The sequence below is a fragment of the Hyla sarda genome, chromosome 6 (genome assembly GCF_029499605.1).
Source record: "Hyla sarda isolate aHylSar1 chromosome 6, aHylSar1.hap1, whole genome shotgun sequence".
Lineage (NCBI taxonomy): Eukaryota > Metazoa > Chordata > Amphibia > Anura > Hylidae > Hyla > Hyla sarda.
This window is the reverse complement of record NC_079194.1, coordinates 266,811,867-266,835,275: the sequence shown is the minus strand read 5'-3', so window position 1 is coordinate 266,835,275 and position 23,409 is coordinate 266,811,867. Positions and strand designations below refer to the sequence as shown.

At 43.3% G+C, this 23,409-nt stretch overlaps 1 protein-coding gene across 1 annotated transcript in view; it reads right to left on the bottom strand.

Moving 5' to 3' along the window:
* Positions 1–755: 755 nt before the first annotated feature.
* Positions 756–23,409, bottom strand: part of RCOR2 (REST corepressor 2) — a 288,691-nt gene continuing 266,037 nt past the window's right edge. Inside the window, exons 6-12 of the mRNA XM_056528491.1 lie at positions 17,707–17,816; positions 17,433–17,502; positions 14,330–14,545; positions 6,566–6,643; positions 6,413–6,470; positions 6,105–6,331; positions 756–1,859 (exon numbers count right to left, since the gene is read on the bottom strand). Of these exons, the coding sequence (XP_056384466.1) occupies positions 1,593–1,859; positions 6,105–6,331; positions 6,413–6,470; positions 6,566–6,643; positions 14,330–14,545; positions 17,433–17,502; positions 17,707–17,816 (1,026 nt within the window). The 3' untranslated portion in view covers positions 756–1,592. The remainder of the gene's footprint in view (positions 1,860–6,104; positions 6,332–6,412; positions 6,471–6,565; positions 6,644–14,329; positions 14,546–17,432; positions 17,503–17,706; positions 17,817–23,409) is intronic.

Genomic DNA, 23,409 nt, shown 5'->3' with positions numbered 1-23,409 from the left:
AGGCCCGCCGCACCAGAGGAAGCCCCAACTCCCAGGGATATCTCCCAGGTGCTCCCCGCCTGACACCACCCTCCGCGATCCGGACCGGAAGTTGAGGAAGGCCCTGCAGGACAGCGGACCCGATCGCCCACTCCAGCCGCCGCCGCACAGACCAGGCACCAGGATCCTTCGGTACGAAGCTCCGGAACAGGTAAGCTGACCCTCAACTCCTCCAGGAGCGCAGTAGCAGGCAGTCCCGGGCAGGAAGATACGGGAGACCACAGGCCCCGCGGCCTAGCACGCTTCAGGCCTCAGCTCACTTCACAAACACCACCGAAGCCCACTATGGAGCCTCCACAGGGGTCCCTGAGGTGGTGGGGTATGCCCAGGGAGGGATGGAAGTAAATTCAACGCAGGATGGCAGGGATAGTTACAGGATGACCAGGCAGGATGGCAGGAGCTCCACACTCGCACGTCCGATCAGGCCACCATGCAGACCACGCCCCCCGTCACTTCCCTTCTAACCAAGTCGCATTGCGTATCTTCTGAGAAGGAAAGCTTCAAGTTTGATGCAACATTGTCATGCTGGATCTTCATTGTTTTCTTATAATTAAGTTAGAGTGACAGCTATTTCAAAGACTTTCGCCTTCCTACCACACTGTTACGCCAGAACGATTACTAAATTGTTAATTACCCAATTTTCATTCATCACTAAACTGATACAACAGTAAGAAAAAAGTTCATTTTATTGAGGATCTATTCACAAAGTTAAAATTCACTACAACATACCCACTAAGTGTATTTTAGCATGGCCGAACACTGTCACACTAGCTGACACCAACTTGAAAATTAGATTAAAACCCACCATCAGGGGCTCATGTGGAACCTGAAACACAGCTATCACAAAGACACAGGGGGACATAGGTGAAGCTTTTTTACACCTTTTTGTGTGTGCTGGTAATGTGTAGGTGCACCAAATTTATTAAATGGACACATGGCATTTGATAAATTATGTGCAGATACATATTACCTGGGTTTTCACATACACCAAAAATCTAAGCCACGTCAGGGATGGTGTATTTTTGCGATGTTTTGAAAGGGTTTGGGCAAGAATTTGCTACTTTAACAAAAGTCGAAGTTAAAAAATACATGACCACTGCATAGTGAAAAGGATAAATGGTGTGCTGCAAGTCAACATTGTGAAGAATGGCTATATAAAAAGTCATAAAAAACAAAACAGCTCAAAATGCAAGGATAAATGTCCCCCACTACGCTTAGGCCTTTACATTTTACCACAGCTTTTCAAGTAAATGCATCAACGCTTCAGAGAACACATGTCCAAAATCCATCAGTTTAGTTGACACACCCCAATTTGAATACTTGACTTAAGAGCTCATAAAGTTCCCTTCTTAGTTGTACACATTAGGAGTTTGTTCAATTTTTAGTGCTCTCGCCACATGAATATGCATCCTGCACAAGGGCTTCCTTCCCACACAATGGTTAATGATGATCCTTTGAAACATGTAGTTCTGAAGATCAGATATTTTAATACAACCCTATAAATAAACCCACTCCCTTCACAATTTGCAACAGGAAATGTAGAAAATAATTCTTCATGAGAAGGCTGGCTCAGCATGATTTCCTAATAGGGCAGGTGGTGCACGAGGACTCTGACGGGAAGCTGGAAGCACAAGAGGGGGAGGACGGGGCTGAAGGAGGCGTCCAGGCTGGAGTGGAGGAGGCGGACGATGCAACGTTGGAGCTGATGGAAGAGCTGGACGCAGAAGGGGAGGGGGAGGAGACAAAGTAGTGGCAGCAGGAGGCACTGTTGTAGTTGTCATTCCAGTCTGAGTGGTAGAGGACACTGAAATGATTTGTACCTGCAGATAATATGAAAAAAATCATTTACATTTTATGTTAAAAGGTCCAATGACTAGGAATACATTTTTTTTTCAGTACCAGAATTGCCACCTGTGAGTTATCTTATATAACTTGTATTTGGCATTTTATACAAGTTTTTCCCTCTTCAGGCTCCATCTCTAATATACAGCTATCCATAATCTAGTGGGTGGAGACTTCTGTGTGTGTGCTGCAAATTGTAGACATCATAAAAGAGAGGATCCTCCTTCACTATCTATTTATGGCACTACCTCAAATGCAGCAGCATTAAAACAGTACTTGGCAGTCTAACTTGTGCCTAATGCACTGGGGTAGATCTAACACTCCCTGGGGGACATGTATAATTTCCAGTGTATAATAGAAGTTTTTTACCCCTTTGCCTGTTGTCTAAATTTGGCGCAGCTGCGTTAAATTTATCATTCTTGTGCAGCTACTTTCTTGAATTGCGTTTAAATTTAGAGTTCTCCTCAGAGCATAAATTTACACCGCAGCTCTATTTAGTAGGAGCTTTGTCTGTAGCGTATCTGCACCTAAACAGTAAGTGTGTCTTCGTTATTAGTTTTATAATTTTTTTTCTTCATTATGTAGAGTTTTAATCTCACAATAATGCCACTTTTTGCACCCAATTATAACACATCAATTATACCAATGTCCTTATTCTTCATTTAACATCTGTGACACCCCTGTGCAAATCACCTCAAATGTACATGGTGCACTCTACCTTCTGGGCCTTGTTGTGCGCCCGCAGAGCACTTTGCGCCCACATATGTGGTATCTCCGTACTCCGGCTAAATTGTGTCCCAAAAAATGGGGATCTTTTTTCCCATTTACCTCTTGTGAAAATGTAAAGTATGCGGCAACACCAGCATGTCAGTGTAAATAATTTTATTTTTATACACTAACATACTGGTGTAGACTCCAACTGTTCCTTTTCATAATGGGTATAAGGAGAAAAAGCCCCCCAAAATCTGTAAAGCAATTTCTCCCGAGTACGGCGATACCCCATATGTGACCCTAAAATGTTGCCTTGAAATACGACAGGGCTCCAAAGAGGGAGCGCCATGCGCATTTGAGGCCTGAATTAAGGTTTTGCCTAGGGGTGGACATAGGGGTATTCTATGCTATTGTTTCCCAAACAGGGTGCCTCCAGCTGTTGCAAAACTCCCAACATGCCTGGACAGTCAATGGCTGTCCGGCAATACTGGGAGTTGTTGTTTTGCAACAGCTGGAGGCTCCATTTTGGAAACAGTAGGCACACGGGTTGGGAAAAAGAGTTAGGAAACGAACAATGTTTCCCAACTAGTGTGCCTCCAGCTGTTGCAAAACTATAATTCCCAGCATGGCCAGACATGCTGGAAGTTGTATTTCGACAATATCTGAAGGGTCAGATGTTGACGAACTACAACTCCCAGCATGCTTGGGCAGTCTGGGCATGCTGGGAGTTGTAGTTTTGCAACAGCTGGAGGTCCACAGTTTGTAGACCACTGTATAATGGTCTCCAATCTGTGATCTTCCAGATGTTACAGAACTACAACTCCCAGCATGCCTCGACAGAGTGGGCATGCTGAGATTTGTAATTTTGGAACATCTGGAAGAGCACAGATTGGAGACCATTATACAGTGGTCTCCAAACTGTGGCCCTCCAGATGTTGCAAACCTACAACTCCCAGCATGCCCAGAAAGCCAAAGGCTGTCTGGGCATGCTGGGAGTTGCAGTTTTGAAACTCCCAGAGGCAGCAGTGAGATCGCTTTACGGCGATCTCACTGCTGCCAATGAAGATGCCGCCCTGCTGCAAACTCACCGCGGGGAAGCACCACCCCCGGGACCGCCTGGAGGACGCCGCTCGCACCGGGACTGCTCAGGACACCGCGTGGCCGGGTAAGTGACGCTGGGGGACGGGTAAGGGACACTTAGCAGAGCGGCTTGTGTCCTGATCCCCGTGATCCGGACTCACACACCGCACTGCTAAGTATTCTCATAGCGAAACTCTGCTATCAGCTAGTCAGATTTGACTGGCTGGGGGGGTGGGATGAAACCCCCCGTGGTCACATGGTAAGATGGCTGGATATCAGTGATAGCCACCATCTTACCGGGCGCTGGGGAAAAGTATAACAGAAAGCAGTAAATTGTAAAAATAAAAGGAGAATGATCTACAGTGTTAAGTGGATTACAAAGCTATATTAACCCCTTAAGGACGCAGGACGTAAATGTACGTCCTGGTGAGGTGGTACTTAACGCACCAGGACGTACATTTACGTCCTGTGCATAACCGCGGGCATCGGAGCGATGCCCGTGTCATGCGCGGCTGATCCCGGCTGCTGATCGCAGCCAGGGACCCGCCGGTAATGGCCGACGCCCGCGATCTCGTGGGCGTCCGCCATTAACCCCTCAGGTGCCGGGATCAATACAGATCCCGGCATCTGCGGCAGTTCGCGATTTAAATGAACGATCGGATCGCCCGCAGCGCTGCTGCGGGGATTTGATCATTCATAACGCCGCACGGAGGTCCCCTCTCCTTCCTCCGTGCGGCTCCCGGCATCTCCTGCTCTGGTCTGAGATCGAGCAGACCAGAGCAGGAGATGACCGATAATACTGATCTGTTCTATGTCCTATACATAGAACAGATCAGTATTAGCAATCATGGTATTGCTATGAATAGTCCCCTATGGGGACTATTCAAGTGTAAAAAAAAAATGTAAAAAAATGTAAAAGTAAAAGTAAAAAAAAGTGAAAAATCCCCTCCCCCAATAAAAAGTAAAACGTCCGTTTTTTCCTATTTTACCCCCAAAAAGCGTAAAAAACATTTTTTATAGACATATTTGGTATCGCCGCATGCGTAAATGTCCGAACTATTAAAATAAAATGTTAATGATCCCGTACGGTGAACGGCGTGAACGAAAAAAAAAAAAAAGTCCAAAATTCCTACTTTTTTAATACATTTTATTTAAAAAAAATTATAAAAAATGTATTAAAAGTTTTTTATATGCAAATGTGGTATCAAAAAAAAGTACAGATCATGGCGCAAAAAATGAGCCCCCATACCGCCACTTATACGGAAAAATAAAAAAGTTAGAGGTCATCAAAATAAAGGGATTATAAACATACTAATTTGATTAAAAAGTTTGTGATTTTTTTTAAGCGCAACAATAATATAAAAGTATGTAATAATGGGTATCATTTTTATCGTATTGACCCTCAGAATAAAGAACACACGTCATTTTTACCATAACTTGTACGGCGTGAAAACAAAACCTTCCAAAATTAGCAAAATTGCGTTTTTCGTTTTCATTTCCCCACAAAAATAGTGTTTTTTGGTTGCGCCATACATTTTATGATATAATGAGTGATGTCCTTACAAAGGACAACTGGTCGCGCAAAAAACAAGCCCTCCTACTAGTCTGTGGATGAAAATATAAAAGAGTTATGATTTTTAGAAGGCGAGGAGGAAAAAATGAAAACGTAAAAATTAAATTGTTTTTAAATTAGAGTCCTTAAGGCCAAAATGGGCTGAGTCCTTAAGGGGTTAATGTGACGGAGCTTGTTCAATGATAAGTTATCAAACATTTCCTATGTAAATGTATTAAATTGTTGGATCATAAAATAACAAAACCAATATACAAGTAATCTAATGAATAACTGAACTGTAAACAAATATTCTATATGCAAATTATTTTCAAAGTGCTTTGGAATAACCAAGGAGTAAAAATATAAAGCAAACCAAATGAGGAATTCAGATAGGAAAGTAAAAACATTCTGGTGGTTCCTTAGTAGAACTTTCCTTCAGAAATAGAAAGGATTGCTACGTGCAGTTAAAGTTGGCTTATATTTATGGGGAAAAAGACGCACGTGCGTCAAAATTTTTTGTGCAAAGGAAAAGAACGCAGGTAATAAATCCATGTGTACTATAGATGTCACTCCAAGGTACCCTGATTCAGCCACATCTGGAGGACATGCTCTACCAAAACGTGTGCAAAAAAATGCGCAAAAAAAAGGGCTTGCGCAAAATTTTGCGCAAAAAAATACACACAAAACAGGGGTAAAATCTTTGATACATGTCCCCCCCTGAGTCTATCTGCACCTGTCTCTCTTTACCGCTTCCCCTGCTCTGTCTACAGACTTCTATGGGTAGCATAGCCAGACTATCAGCTGATGTCAGGGAAGAATTTATATGTTTTTCAAAATAATAATATTAATAATAAAGCAGACATCTAACCACAAGTCTCACCTCATCTTCATCTTCAGTGACCTTCTGGGAGAACCCAGTATTCTTACTGGTAGAGTCCATTGGTGCATTAGATTGAGCATCGTCCTGTTCTGCCTTCCATTCCTGAAGAACTTCCTCCAAGTTAAAACGTCTCCGATAACTTATGAAAAAAGTCTTCACCAGGGATGGAGTTTTATTACCCAGAACCTCCGAGATGGCCTGAAAATCCTTACCATATCGTCTGACAGCTAGAACAGCAACACTCAGTGACCCTACAACATATTGTTTTAGCACCAGAATTATGATTTTTACACTAAACCTGAATTTACCTTGTACAGCCAGCAGCTGCTCATCTGTACTCCAGCGAGCATTTAGCTTGATATTCAGCTAGGAAAAAAATTAAGAAATAGTAAAGTGATATCTGAAATACAGTAAATGTAAGTCTGTAAAAAGACAGGAGCACAAATATTGGGAGGTCTCACCTCTGGAGGTCTAATGTCACTTATCCCTCCATTTATAGTCTGTTTTAAGCTACTGTTCATCTGTTTAATGTGTTGTACCTGAAAAGTGAATACAACAATGAATACATCTTCAAAATTATTTTTCAGAAATGTAATGCCCTGTGAAGGGTGTATTCACACACACAGGATCCACAGGCAATTCTTGTGTATTTTTACTGATTTGTAAAAATGTGAACTGTGGATTTTAGAACTGCGGATCCACAATTGCGGATTTGTTGCATGCATGTGAAAACACCCTAAAACCATGGTTCTGTAACAAAGTAAATGAAAAACCAAATACATTTGCTTATGACAGATTATTTGAACTGCAACAAAATCTTATGTAGTATATACGTAGTATATTACTTTATACGTAGTATCACAGATACATTAATAGTAGACATGCAGACTCTTCATATAAAGTTGCTCCATTGCCACCTAGTGATCAAATTAGCCATTTTTTTTCTATTGCATGTAACGTCCAAAGGGGGAAAAAAAAAATCTAAACTGTATCCTACATTGTGTATTTAAATCTAGATCAGTTTACAATTTTTTAATAAAGTTATGTTTTAAGTGGAAAAAATATAGGTTATGTGTACACAGAAAGATCTTTGGCAAGACAGGGCAATGCAAAGCAGCTATGACATAACAGCTCTTTAGAGCCACCAGCAAGTTGTCTACATTGTAGAAGTGCATGTACTTTTTGACATTGGAGCAAAAAGAGTAGACTTGTGCACTAGAAAAATTTTCGTTTCGTTTTGGAAAAAGATTTCGGTTCGGTAATATTTAGATTTTTCGGATACATTCGGTATTCGGGTGTTCGGTTTGATTTTTTCGGATACATTCGGTATTCGGGTACATTCGGTAAATCTTTTTATTCTTTTTTGGACTTTAGCGATCCTAAAAAGTTATGGAGATACCTTTTTTATTAAAATTTCATAGGGTGACATAAAAAAAATAATTAAAAAAAGACACAGTAGTGATGGAAAAAATTGTATCTAATGAAATGTATCTTTTTTATTATGAAATGTTTCATAATTTTTAAACAGGGATCAATTTATGTGAGCGGGTAAAGCACTAAAAATGTAGCCGACAATAATAAATGTAGTGTGTGCGTGTTTTTCACTTTATTTTTTTTTATTTAATTTTTTAGGTAGTACTACTGCTCCCAGCATGGAACACACTGTTCCATGATGGGAGTAGTAGTTACCTGTACTAATTGACAGATCTCGGGGGTCCCTTGCGATCCCCTTGTATAATGTATAGATGCGGCAGCCGCTCTTCTATGGTCCCCTGCACTCACGTATATATACACATATTCATATTTCCCGCAGAGCTGTGATTGGCCAGATGGTTCCAGCCAATCACAGCTCTCTGTGAGAAATAGGAATGTGTGTATATATACGGCCGTGCAGGGGACCATAGGAGAGTGGCCGCCGCATCCATACATTATACAGGAGCATCACAGCGGGTGTCACGAGTGATACCCGCAGTGATCTTTCCTTTACTACAAGTACTACTACTCCCAACATGGAGTACACTCTGCTCCATGCTGGGAGCTGTAGTACCTGCATTAATAGACAGATCGCAGCGGGTGTCAGAAGTTACACTTGCTGCGATATGTCTATTAATGCAGGTACTACAGCTCCCAGCATGGAGCAGTGTGCTCCATGTTGGGAGTATTAGTACCTGCAGTAAGGGACAGATCCCAGCGGATGTCACTCCTCCTGGCACCTGCTGCGATCGTCCTTATGTGAATGTCGGGATCAGCTGACGCCGAGCCGTAGGTATACATCGTATATCTACTGCCCAGCAAGAACTGACAGTGAGCCTGCAATGTGTATACAGTATACACATTGCTGACTCACTTAACCCCTTGCTGAGCTGGGTGCTAAGCGCAAGCCCAGCAAGGAAAGAGTTAACTTACACTGCTGGACAGTGTAAGTTAACCCTTTGGGCGGTATACACTATATACAGCTATCTAAAGATAGCTGAATATAGTGTATACAGAAGAGGAAGTCCGCTTACTTCCCTCGAGTCCCTGGGCAGGTCCGTGTAGCTCCGCCCCCTAGTGATGATGGCATTAGGGGGCGGAGCTACAGAAGGGAACTAGGCTAGTTAATCTGAAGCTCTGTTCACATTGTCCGTTTTGTATAATGTGAACAGACCCTTCTGGCAGTGTCTACCCAGACAGGGAGACTCCAGCTGTTGCTAAACTACAACTCCCAGCATGCCCAGACAGCCAAAGGCTCCCTGTTTGGGTAGGCATTGCATCATGGGTGCTCTCCCCAGCGGACAGCGCCAAAAATGTCATAACCAATTTTGTGTGTTTTTTTTATTCTCGTTTCAGATCCGTGTATGCAGAGGTTTACTGCGGATTCAATCGATTACGGCGGATTATTTTTTGTTCTTTTAATAAAATGGTTAACGAGGGCTGTGGGGGAGTGTTTTTTTAAATAAAAGTTTTTTTCCAATGTGTTGTGTTTTTTTTTAAATTGAATTTTCAGGCTTAATAGTGGAAGCTGGTCTTATTGACTGAATCAATTACTAAGCCAGGGCTTAGTGTTAGCCCCAAAAACAGCTAGCGCTAACCCCCAATTATTACACTGGTACCCACCGCCACAGGGGTGCCGGGAAGAGCCGGTACCAACAGGCCCGGAGCATCAAAAATGGCGCTCCTGGGCCTAGGCGGTAACAGGCTGGCGTTATTTAGGCTGGGGAGTGCCAGTATCAATGGTCCTCGCCCACCCTGGTAACGTCAGGCTGTTGCTGTTTGGTTGGTATTGTGCTGAGAATGAAAATACGGGGAACCCTATACGTTTTTTAATTTTTTTAATTTAAATAAATAAATTGTTACTGGCCCTCCCCAGCCTAAATAACGCCAGCCTGTTATCGCCTAGGCCCAGGAGCGCCATTTTTGACGCTCCGGGCCTGTCGGTACTGGCTCTTCCTGGCACCACTGAGGCGGTGGGTACCGGGGTAATAATTGGGGGTTAGCGCTAGCTGTTTTTGGGGCTAGCACTAAGCCCTGGCTTAGTAATGGATTCAGTCAATAAGACCAGCTTCCACTACTAAGCCTGAAAATTCAATAAAAAAAAACACAACACATTGGAAAAATTATTTTATAAAAAAAAAAACACTCCCCCACAGCCCTCGTTAACCCTTTTATTAAAAGAATGCTGGGACTTGTAGTTTAGCAACAGCTGGAGTCTCCCTGTCTGCCAGAAGGGTCTGTTCACATTATACAAAACGGACAATGTGAACAGAGCTTCAGATTAACTAGCCTAGTTCCCTTCTGTAGCTCCGCCCCTAATGACATCTTCAATAGGAGGCGGAGCTACACGGACCTGCCCGGGACTCGAGGGAAGTAAGTGGACTTCGTCTTCTGTATACACTATATACAGCTATCTATAGATAGCTGCATATAGTGTATACCGCCCAAAGGGTTAACCTACACTGTCCAGCAGTGTAAGTTAACTCTTTCCTTGCTGGGCTTGCGCATAGTGCACAGCTCAGCAAGGGGCTAAGTGAGCCAGCAATGTGTATACTGTATACACATTGCAGGCTCACTGTAAGTTCTTGCTGGGAAGTAGATATACGATGTATACCTACGGCTCAGCGTCAGCTGTTCTCCCGGCTCTGTAGCCTTGAGAACAGCTGATCCCGACATTCACATAAGAAAGATCACAGCGGGTGTCAGGAGAAGTGACATCCGCTGGGATCTGTCCCTTACTGCAGGTACTAATACTCCCAACATGGAACACACTCTGCTCCATGTGGGAGCTGTAGTACCTGCATTAATAGACATATCGCAGCGAGTGTAACTTCTGACACCTGCTGCGATCTGTCTATTAATGCAGGTACTACAGCTCCCAGCATGGAGCAGAGTGTACTCCATGTTGGGAGTAGTAGTACTTGTAGTAAAGGAAAGATCACTGCAGGTATCACTCGTGACACCCGCGGATGATGCTTCTGTATAATGTATGGATGCGGCGGCTGCTCTCCTATGGTCCCCTGCACGGCCGTATATATATACACATATTCCTATTTCTCACAGAGAGCTGTGATTGGCTGGAACCATCTGGCCAATCACAGCTCTGCGGGAAATATGAATATGTGTATATATATACGTGAGTGCAGGGGACCATAGAAGAGCGGCTGCCGCATCTATACATTATACAAGAGGATCGCAAGGGCCCCGGCGATCTGTCAATTAGTACAAGTAACTGTTCCATGATGGGAGTAGTAGAGTGTTCCATGCTGGGAGTAGTAGTACTACCTAAAAAATGTTAAAAAAAACACGCACACACTACATTTTTATTATTGTCGGCTACATTTTTAGTGCTTTACCCGCTCACATAAATTGATCCCTGTTTAAAAATTAATAACCATTTCATAATAAAAAAGATACATTTCGTTAGATACGATTTTTTCCATCACTATTGTATATTTTTTTTATTATTTTTTTGTTATTAGAATGAATTCTTTATGTTCGTTTATGGATAACGAATGCATTCGTTATTTACTGCATTGCATTCAGTAAATAACGAATGCATTCGTTATTTTGCCATTCGTATTATTGTGGTTATTTGGGAACGTCCAAAATATGTTTTTGGACATTCGGATCGTTCCGAATGCCCAAAAACGGTAACATTCGGTAAATTAGACATTCGTGCCGAACCGAATTGCACATGTCTAAAAAAGAGCTTTGTATCTTCTGAGTTGCACTGGTAAAATCAGCGTCTTAAAGGAAAACGGTCATATGTTTTGTCCCACACTATCCACGGGTACCTGTGGATAGTGCGGGTGACGCTGAACATTTTGAGTCCTACCTTGCCCAGATCTGCTGCGCCGTTCGCCCGTTATAACTGTCCCTCATAGACGTCTGACAGGTAAGTTAAGGTCTTTGGGTTTGGAAATTTTAGTTTGTAACTGGATTGAACACTGGCTCATGGATCGTACCCAGAGAGTGGTGGTCAATGATTCGTACTCTGATTGGTCCCCGGTAATTAGTGGTGTACCCCAAGGTTCTGTACTGGGGCCGCTGTTGTTTAATTTATTTATCAATGATATAGAGGATGGCATCAACAGCTCTGTTTCTATCTTTGCAGATGACACCAAGCTTTGTAGCACAGTATGGTCTATAGAGGAGGTGTATAAGTTACAAGATGACTTGGATAGACTAAGTGTCTGGGCATCCACTTGGCAAATGAGGTTCAATGTGGATAAATGTAAAGTTATGCATCTGGGTACTAATAACCTGCATGCGTCGTATGTCTTAGGGGGGATTAAACTGGCAGAGTCACTGGTAGAGAAGGATCTGGGTGTACTTGTGGATCACAGACTACAGAATAGCATGCAATGTCAGGCTGCTGCTTCCAAAGCCAGAAGGATATTGTCATGTATCAAAAGAGGCATGGACTCAAGGGACAGGGACATAATACTCCCCCTTTATAAAGCATTGGTACGGCCTCACCTGGAATATGCTGTTCAGTTTTGGTCGCCTGTACATAAAAGGGACACTGTGGTGCTGGAAAGGGTGCAGAGACACGCGACTAAACTAATATGGGGCATGGAACATCTTAGCTATGAGGAGCGATTAAAGGAGTTACAATTGTTTAGTCTTGAGAAGAGACGTTTAAGGGGAGATATGATAAACGTATATAAGTATATTAATGGCCCATACAAAAAATATGGAGAAAAACTGTTCCAGGTTAAACCCCCCCCAAAGGACGAGGGGGCACTCCCTCCGTCTGGAGAAGAAAAAGTTTAGTTTCAAGGGGCGACACGCCTTCTTTACCATGAGAACTGTGAACTTATGGAACAGTCTACCTCAGGAACTGGTCACAGCAGGAAAAATTAACAGCTTTAAAACAGGATTAGATACATTCCTGGAACAAAATAACATTAATGCTTATGAAGAAATATAAAATCCCATCCCTTCCCCAATATCGCGCCACACCCCTACCCCTTAATTCCCTGGTTGAACTTGATGGACATATGTCTTTTTTCGACCGTACTAACTATGTAACTGGTTTTCAGTATATTAAAATTAGCTGCTAACTCTCACGGGCGGGGTTACTGCCTTCAACTGGCACTGTGACGTAATCGCTGCCTGGCCCGCAGCACCGTTGGCTAATGAATATTCATACGTTGTCTTACACTCTCTGTCTCATCTCGGCCGAGTCCTGGACGATACTGCGCATGCACTCTTACTCCAGCGCTGCTCCGGACAAATGAAGAAATGCTGAAGACCGCTTCCGGGTATAGTAGGAAATCCCGCACATGCGCCGTATCGTCCAGGACTCGGCCGAGATGAGACAGAGAGTGTAAGACAACGTATGAATATTCATTAGCCAGCGATGCTGCGGGCCGGGCAGTGGTTACGTCACAGTGCCAGTTGAAGGCAGTAACCCCGCCCATGCCAGTTAGCAGCTAATTTGAATATACTGAAAACCAGCTATAATGGGTGAACGGCGTAGCGGATCCGGGCAAGTTAGGACTCAAAACGTTCAGTGTCTGCCGCACTATCCACTGGTACCCGTGGATAGTGCGGGACAAAACATATGACAGTTTTCCTTTAAACAGATGTCAGGAAAGACACAAAAGGATCGACTTTTTGTTTCTATACAGTAAAGGAGTATAAGCATGCATGGGATAGACATAAGGTTATCCTTTATATAAGATCGGGACAAGGGTTATCCATAGTATTCACAATATTGGGCAGACTAGATGGGCCAAATGGTTCTTTTCTTCCTGCACATTCTATGACTGTGGAGGAAGCTCAAAGAACTCTTTAGTAAACATTTTAATGCTTTGGAATCGCATCTTTTCGACTTAAAGGGGTACTCCCGTGGAAAAATTTTATTTATTTATTTATTTTTTTAAATCAACTGGTGCCAGAAAGTTAAACAAATTTGTAAATGACTTCTATAAAAAAAAATCTTAATCCTTCCAGTACTTTAAGGAAATGCCTATCTTTTTAGATTTCTCTGATGTCATGACCACAGTGCTCTCTGTTGACCTCTGCTGTCCATTTTAGGTACTGTCCAGAGCAGCATATGTTTGCTATGGGGATTTTCTCCCGCTCTGGACAGTTCCTTAAATGGACAGCAGAGGTCAGCAGAGAGCACTGTGGTCGTGACATCAGAGAAATCTAAAAAGATAAGCATTTCCTTTGTAGTTTATAGCCCCTAAAAAGTACTGGAAGGATTAAGATTTTTTAATAGAAGTAATTTACAAATCTGTTTAACTTTCTGGCACCAGTTGATTTAAAAAAAAAGTTTTCCACGGAAGTACCCTTTTAACCATGACATTCTTTCTTACCTCCAAGGAAGGGTGGAACTTAGGTGCTGAAGAACCAGGCAATTCTCAGGACAACATAACATTTATTCCCAGTATGCAACGCGTTCCGCGCATAAGTGCTTCATCAGGCATATCATGATATGCCTGATGAAGCGCTTATGCGCGAAACACGTTGCATACTGGGAATAAATGTTATGTTGTGCTGAGAATTGCCTGGTCCTTCAGCGCCTGAGTTCCACCCTTCCTTGGAGGTGATTGTTTTTTCTGTGCCCTATTTGTGGAGCGGCAGCAGTGGATCATTACTACATACCTTTACCCATGTTGTGCTGGCCCTTGCACAACCTCCTCTGGTAAGCGCACATTTACATTGAGCATCTTGCACGATTTGGCTTTATTACACCATGAAGAGCTCCTTTTTTGTCTTTTTCTAGTCTTTCTTACCTGGCACTTTAGTGAGACAAGCTGTGTATCCAGTTGATTTAGAGTGAGCACTGGCATTTCTTGGCTAGCACACACAGCAGCTAAATCACTCTTGCTAAGATGCATGCCTTTTGGCGGCCTACGACGTGATCGTAATGGGTGATGTCGATACTGAGATACCACAGATTCTTTTTTGACTGGTCCAGGCTTTCCAATAGATGTAGATTTATGAGATTCCTAAAAGATTGCAGATATAGATAATGAATGAAATGAGAATTTCTAGAACAAAAAGGGGGACATTTATAATTGTTGGCTTTTGTAAGAGAGTTCTGAAGTATTTTTTTTTACTTTAGTTTTACTTATGTGTAACATACTTATACTATCAAAGGCGATTGATAAATTTGGCTCACATAAGCAATAAATCACTTTAGAATACCACTTTGCAACATCACCTCCTCTACTCTGACATTTCTGCTCTAAAGTCGCAGCTGTGACGTACATTTTTTTTAAACCACTTTTTTCCCCCTTAAAAGTAGTAGTCTGGTAATCATCATATGGCGCTCAGCCTCTCTGCCAAGGCCAGTGATAGGCTTAGCGCCATGTGACGATCGGTGCAAACAAAAGTAGAAAGAAGGAGCAGGAGTAGTCTGGACTAGACTACTCCTTTAATGAACTTACCCATTTTTTGAGTGTTTTTGAGAGTTTTTTTTTTTACCTTCTCATTTCAGATCCGTATGCAGAGGACTTCTTTGGATTCAGTAGACTACATAGATCACCATTTTATTAATATTAAACAAAAAATATGTTAACGAGGGCTTGTGGAGGAGTGCTCTTTGGAATAATAGTTTTTTTTAAACATGTTGTGTTTTTTTATTTTTTTATTTACTTTACAAGCTTAGTACGGGAAGCCGTCTTAAAGACGAGTCCATAACAACGACCACAGGGATTCTAGGAAAGTCTGGTACCAACAGGCCTGGAGCATGAAAATGGTGCTCCTAGTCGGTAACAGGCTGGCATTATTTAGGCTGGGGAGGGCCAGTTACAATGGCCCCTTGCCCACCCTGGTAACATTAGGCTGTTGCTGCTTGATTGGTATCTGGCGGAGAATGAAAATACGGGTAAACCCACATGTTTTTGGCACAAATAAATAAAGAAAAGAAACTTGTGTGGTTCCCCCTATTCTTATTCTCAGCCAGATACCAACCAAACAGCAACAGCCTGAAGTTACCAGGGTGGGCGAGGACCATTGTTACTGGACCTCCCCAGCCTAAATAACGCTGCCAGCATGCCACTACCTAGGCCCAGGAGTGTCATTTTTTGATGCTCCGGGCCTGTTGGTACCAGCTCTTCTTCGCACTTCTGTGGTGGTGGGTAACTGGGTAATAACTGGGGGTTAGCACAAGCTGTTTTTGAGGCTAATGCTAAGATAGCTTCCACTACTAAGCCTGTAAAGTAATTAAAAAAATAAACTCAACACGTTTAAAATATTTTTCCCAAAAACATTCTCCCACAAGCCCACCGTTAACCATTCTAACAACATTAAACACACAAACAAAACAAAAAAACAAAAAAAATGATCCTCAATGTAGTCCACCGAATCTAAAGTAGTCTTCTGCATACATGGATCTGAAATATGAAAAATAGATTAGTACAAAACATGAAAAATAGATTAGTACATTTATGGAGCTCTCCGCTAGGGAGAATTCCCCTAAAGCAACATTTCCAAACAGGGAGCCTTCAGCTGTTGCTAAACTACAACCCCCATCATTACCAGACCGCCTTCAGCTATCAGGGAATGATAAGAGTTCTAATTTTGCAACCGTGAGCCTCCAGTTTAGCAACAGCTAGAGTCTCGCTGCTGCTAAACTACAACTCCCATGATGGGAGTTGTAATTTAGCAACTGCTCGTGGCACCCGGTTCAAATGCAAGTCGGGGAAGTAAGCTGCATTGCTCCCCACTCCCCAGCTGGCCAGCTCCCAGGGATATGAAACTATGGCACTGTAATTTCATGTTTCCCACCTGATATTTCCGTGATTGGCCGGGACCACGGCAAAGTTGACATAACAGTGCCGTGAATTCATATTCCTAGGAGTTGGCCAGTTTCACTCCTCGGCCACCCGCCTGCTAGCTGTTGCAAGACTAAAACTCCCTCCATGTCCTCACTGTAAGGGTTTGCTGGGAGTTGCAGTCTTGCAACAGCTAGCGGGCGCGTGGCCGAGGAGTAGTGCTTTTTGCACAGAAAGTTGCAGTTGTCTGAGGCTGGGTTCCCATTACGTTTTCCCTCATGCGGGAGCGCAATGTAATTTATTTCAATGAGCCGACCGCAGTGAAACGTTCGTTCCGGTCGGCTCATTTTTGCCCCGTATGCGCTTTGACCGTGGTCGACCATGGTTTTAGGTGCGGGGGAAAAGCGCATACGGGGCAAAAATTAGCCGACCGGACGTTTCACTTCGGTCGGCTCATTGAAATGAATTACATACGGGAGCGCAAGTTTTTAGCTCTCCCCTGCCGTATGCGCTCCCGTATGGGGGAAAACGTAGTGGGAACCCAGCCTGACCTGGCTTTGGTTTGAGACTTTTTTTTTTAAGGGGGTCTGTGACTTTAAAGAAAAAAACACGTGACCACTGCAAAGTGAAAACTGAAAGTTGCTTGGGTAAAGCTGTTTGCAACTTTATCCACACCCACAAAAGTCGAACAAAAAAAGTGCTTAGGCACACATACACTTTTTGTGCTTCCCAGGTAAGCAAAAAAATTAAAATGTTCTTAACGCCATGATAAAGCCAGTAGAAGTCCTTTTCCTGACTCTCGCTCCTCTCCCTGACTCTGCCCAACCCCATGTATCCCCAACCACCCTGTGTCCCGTGAATCAGAGGCTCTCAGAATGACATGGAGAGCTTGACTCAATCACGTGACACAGAGACAGGAGGAGACGTGCCAAGTGCCAACTTCTACCAGCTGGTTCTCCTGATCGGTGGAGGTCTCCGCCGATCAAAAATTTTGACATGACGTTAGTTTTGCATAATGACAGTGGCCATTTAAAGATCGTAACAAAAAAAGAAAGGACAATTTGTGAGAAAGCAAAACCAGACAAAATAGCAACTCTGCAAAAGGCCATTTTCTCACCTCCTTCTTAATGTCTGCAGCATCCAAGTCATTGTTACTCATTTTATGCACATCATCTACCTCTTCATTACTGTGAGTGAGAGAAGATACATATTATAATAACCTAGAAATCCTCTCTATGCAGATGACTGCAAATGTTCTGCTTGCCCAACTACCCATTATATTAATATTCTCTTCATATCCCCCTCCAGTATTTTAAATTACTTCTCCACAAAAATGTTATGCTTGGCTGTATCTTTTATTCCACTCTTTCTTCATAGGTTCTAGGTCTCACCCTTCCTCATGCTTGCTCTGTAGTCGCCAGTCCATCACACTGGTTCTGCTTCGGGTCTTCTTCCATGAGTAGTAGTACTTCACTAGACTGGGGATCAGTTTATCTGGGAGCTAGGACAGTAGTGAATAGAAAGATACAGCATTTTATGCTTCTAACCTCTGTATGAAAATTTGCTCTACTCCACAAAGGAAGAAAACTCCCTTATACTAGCCAAAACAGATTAGACAACCATCTGGTAACAGCTTTCCCTGGCTTCTTGTCCCTTGTTATACTACCTGTGATGAGACCACTGAAAAGTTTACTATCTAACAGGAAGTGTCAGCCTATTGTTAAAGGAGTACTCTGGTGTAAAACTTTTTTTTATTTATTTTTTAGCAACTGGTGGAAGAAAATTAAACAGATTTGTAAATTACTATTTAAAAAAAATCTTAATCCTTCTAATACTTAACAGCTGATGTATACTACAGGGGAAGTTCTTTTCTTATTTTTTTGTCAGTATGACCACAGTGCTCTCTGCTGACACCTCTGTCCATGTCAGGAACTGTCCAGAGCAGGATAGGTTTGCTATGGTTATTTGCTCATGCTCGGGACAGTTCCTGACATTGACAGAGAGGTCAGCAGAGAGCACAGAGTTCAGACAGAAAATAAATTCAAAAAGAAAAGAAATTCTTGTGGAGCATAAAGCAGCTGATCAGTACTAGAAAGATTTAGATTTTTAACCCCTTGGGGACGGAGCCCATTATAACCCTAAGGACGGGAGTATTTTTTGCATATCTGACCTCTAGCATTAATAACTCTGGGATGCTCTTACTTATAAATTTGATTCAGAGATTGTTTTTCGTGACATATTCTACTTTATGTTAGTGGTAAATTTACGTCGATACTTGCATCATTTCTTGGTGAAAAATTCCAAAATTTCAGGAAAAATTTGAAAATTTAGCATTTTTCTAACTTTGAAGGGACATGTCAAATACATTTCATATTGATTCACATAAAAAATATGTCTACTTTATGTTTGCATCATAAAGTTGACATGTTTGTACTTTCTGAAGACATGAGAGGGCTTCAAAGTATAGTAGCAATTTTCCAAATTTTCCAGAAAATTTCAAAATCAGAATTTTTCAGGGACCAGTTAAGATTAAAAGTGAATTTTAGGGTTTTATGTTGGAAATCCCCTATTATGGACCCCATTATGAAAACTGCACCCCTCAAAGTATCCAAAATGACATTTAAAAAGTTTGTTAACCCTTTAGGTGTTTCACAGGAATAGCAGCAAAATGGTAGGAGAAAAATCTAAATCTCCTTTTTTTTTACCCTAAAATTTTATTGTAGCCCCATTTTTTTAAATTTTTACAAGGGATAAAATGTAAAAAGGCCCCCCAAAACTTGTAATTCATTTTCTCTCGAGTAAGGAAATACCGTATTTATCGGGGTATACCACGCACTGGCCTATAACATGCACCCTCATTTTACCAAGGATATTTGGGTAAAAAAAGTTTGTTACCCAAATATCCATGGTAAAATGAGGGTGTGTGTGTGCGCGTGTATACCCCGATACACCCCCAGGAAAGGCAGGGGGAGAGAGGCAGTCGCTGCCCGCTTCTCTCCCCCTGCCTTTCCTGGGGTCTAGAGCCCTGCTGCCGGCCATTCTCTCCCCCTGGCTATCGGCGCCGCTGCCCGTTCTGTCCCCCTGACTATCGGTGCCGGCGCCGATAGCCAGGGGGAGAGAAGCGGCGCCGACAGCCAGGGGGAGAAAAGGGGCAGCGCGTCCCCTGCGTCGTTGCTATGCACGGCGCGGCGCACTGACGTCATGCGCCGCGCAGCGCATAGCAACGACGCCGAGGACGCACGCCGGGGGCCTGCAGCAGCACGGACCTGACCCAGGTAATTATGCCACCGGGGATGGGGGGAGGCAACGGGGCAGCGGCGCCGGCAATGGGTGCCGCTGCCCTTTCTCTCCCCCTGGCTGTCGGCGCCGCTTCTCTCCCCCTGGCTATCGGCGCTGGCAATGGTGCGTGTTATACGCCGATAAATACGGTACCTCATATGTGGTTGTAAAGTGCTCTGTGGGTGCACTAGAAGGCTCAGAAGGGAAGGAGCAACAATGGCATTTTGGAGAGCGAATTTTGCTGAAATGGTTTTTGGGGGGCATGTCCCATTTAGAAAGCCCCCATGATACCAGTACAGTAAAAAAAAAAAAAAAAACACATACTATTTTGGAAACTACACCCCTCAAGGAACATAAAAAGGGGTACAGTGAGCTTTAACACCCCACAGGTAATTGGAGAACTTTCGTTGAAGTGGGCCGTGAAAATGAAAATTTTGATTTTTAAAATGCTGGTGTTACCCTAAACTTTTCATTTTCACAAGGAGTAATAGGAGAAAATGCCTCCCAAAATGTATAACCCCATTTTTCTCGAGTAAGGAAATGCCTCATATGTGGAAGTAAAGTGCTCTGTGGGTGCACTAGAGGGCTCAGAAGGGAAGGAACAACATTGGGCTTTTGGAGAGCGAATTTTGCTGAAATGGTTTTTGGGGGCATGTCGCATTTAGGAAGCCCCCATGATGCCAGAACAGTAAAAAAAACAAAAAAAAAAAAAAACACATGATATACTATTTTGGAAAGTAAACCCCTCAAGGAAAGTAACAAGGGGTACAGTGAGCCTTAACACCCCACAGGTGATTGACTAACTTTCGTTAAATTGGGATGTAAAAAAAAAAAAAAATATTTCAATATAATGCTGGTGTTAACCAAATTTTTTTATTTTCACAAGAGGTAATAGGAGAAAAAGACCCTAAAAATGTGTAACCCCATTTCTGAAATACCCCATATGTTGATGTAAAGTGCTCTGCGGGCGAACTACAGTGGGGATCAAAAGTTTGGGCACCCCAGGTAAAAAATATATATTAATGTGCATAAAGAAGCCTAGGAAAGATGGAAAAATCCCCAAAAGGCATCAAATTACAGATTACAAATTACAGAATTTTAGTTCTGCAACATTTGAAGGGCCAGATATTGCAGAACTACACGCCCAGTATACCTGACTGTCTGGGCATGCTGGGAATTGTAGTTTTGCAACATCTGGAGGGCTACAGTTTGGAGACCACTGTATAGTGGTCTCCAAACTGTGCCACTTCAGATGTTTCAAAACTACAACTCCCAGCACGCCCAGAGTCAGTGCATGCTGAAAGTTATAGTTTTGCACCATCTGAAGGACTACACAGTGGTCTCCAAACTGTGGCCCTCCACACTACAACTCCCAGCATGCCCAGCCCCGGCAATCTTCACTACAGTCTCCTCCACTGCCGCACTTTCCGGCCACCGCTCCGATGACGCCAATGCTCCATGCTGCCACTGGTCCAGTAAGTCGGCCATGCTCCCCCCCCCCCTCTCCGCCAACTGCCATTGGTCAGTCGAACTGACCGACCAATGGCAGGGGATAGGAGGTGGTGGCAGCACTGCCACCTCGCTCCTATCTTTTAGGATGGTCTGAGCTATCTCTGACAGCTCCGATCATTGTTATTTTCTGGGCCATCGGGTCACCAGTGATCCGATTGGCCCGTAATCACCGGTCTGAAATGACCGTCGATCGCCGATATATTGGGGGGGGGGGGGTGTCTCAGGACCCCTCTAGGCATTTCCATGGAATGCCTGCTGATAGATATCAGCAGTCATCCCGGTCCAGTTCCCGCCCAGAGCGTACAGGTAGGCACTCCGTCCTTAAAGGGTAGCTCCCTCCATCACTTTTTTTTCTTTTTTCTGTCCCTGCCTATTACCCATCTATCCGTAACCCCCTCCCTGCCTTTAATTTTTTTTTTTACATATTAAAAATGCCTTTTTGTCTGCCTGGTAGTGTGCTCACTACCAGGCAGACTTCCCCAGCAGGCACCACGTCACTGATGCCTGCTGGGGCCGACACTTCCGCCCGTAGTTCACCTATACAGGGCGCCTCCAGCTGTTTCCCCACTGCAACTCCCAGCTTGCCCTGAAATCTATTGGCTGTCAGGGCATGCTGGGAGTTGTAGTGGGGAAACAACTGGAGGCATACTGTATAGGTGAACACCGTGATGGCCGCACATCCCGCTCCCCGCCGCGCAGCCCGCAAACCCCCCCCCTGGCCCCGTCGCGCCGCTCAACTCCCTCGCCACCCCCCCTTAGTTCACCTATTCAGTGTCCCTCCAGCTGTTTCCCCACTACAACTCCCAGCTTACCCTGACATCTATTGGCAGTCAGGGCATGCTGGGAGTTGTAGTGGGGAAACAAATTGAGGCATACTCTCTAGCCCCGCTGCGCTGCTAAACCCACTTCCCCCCCTCCCCCCGCAAAAGCATTGATAATTTTACCTGTCGCCGGGAGCCGGGGCCGGCGTGCGAGGCCAGGGAGCCTGCGCGCGTCCTCTCCCTTCAAAGCACTCGCTCCCGCCTGTCTGATTGACAGGCGGGAGCGAGCACCGTAGTGAATGAATTCCGACTCGTTGCCAGGCTTCAACGAGTCGAAATTCATTAGTGACGTCACTGCCGAATGCATACGGCCACTAGGAGGGCGACCCCTAGAGGCCGAATTTAAAAGTGATTTTAAACTGTTTTAAAATCACTTTTTTAAATTAAAGTATATTAGAGATATGTTGTAGTACTTAAGTACTACAACATATCCATTTTTTTATTTCATGACAGTGCCCATTTAAGTACCAGGATGCGAGGGTGAACAAGAATAAATTCACAAATCTGTTTAACTTTCTGGCAACAGTTGGTTTAAAAAATAAAAATAAAATCCCACTGGAGTACCCCTTTAAGCAAAGTAGCCAGAGGGAAAACAAGACTTTAGGATTGTTTAAATTTATAGATTGTAACACATTGGAAAATGTAATTAAAAACGTATTCAAAATATGTTTAAAGCATAAACGCATTCATGTTGCAGCGGCAGGATATCCATTTAAATCTCCCGTAAATTTGTAGCTCAAGACTACAGTACAGCAATCAGGATATAGATATGCAGTCTATGAAAATTCAGGCAAATTCATATCATGTTTGCTGTGGCCTCAGGTTAAAAAGTTGCAGGAGTTTTCAACAGATACCCTGCCACTGCAGCATAAATGCAGTTACATTTTAGCAGAAACTTGATTTTTAAAATCACTTCAAGGTCACTTTCTGATAACACATTCCCTTCCCTCTTAAACGCCTTGAGAACTAACCAATTTTTCATTTTTGCACTTATGTTTGTCCCTCCTTGCATTCTAATAGCCATAACACTCAATTTTCCACCTACAGACCAGTGTGGGGGCTTGTTTTTTTGTACCACCAATTTTAATTTGCAAAGGCACCTCTCATTTTACAAAATAATAGATTAAAGGGGTACTCCGGTGGAAAACTTTTTTTTAAATCAACTAATGCCAGAAAGTTAAACAGATTTGTAAATTACTTCTGTTAAAAATTCTTAATCCTTCCAGTACTTATTGGTGGCTGTATACTACAAAGGAAATTCTTTTCTGTCACAACCACAGTGCTCTCTGCTGACACCTCTGTCCATTTTAGGAGCTGTCCAGAGCAGGAGAAAATCCCCATAGCAAACATATGCTGCTCTGGACAGTTCCTAAAATGGACAGAGGTGTCAGCAGAGAGCACTGTGGTTGTGAAAGAAAAGAAATCCCCCCCCCCCCCCCCAAAAAAAAAAAAAAGAATTTCCTCTGTAGTATACAGCCGCTA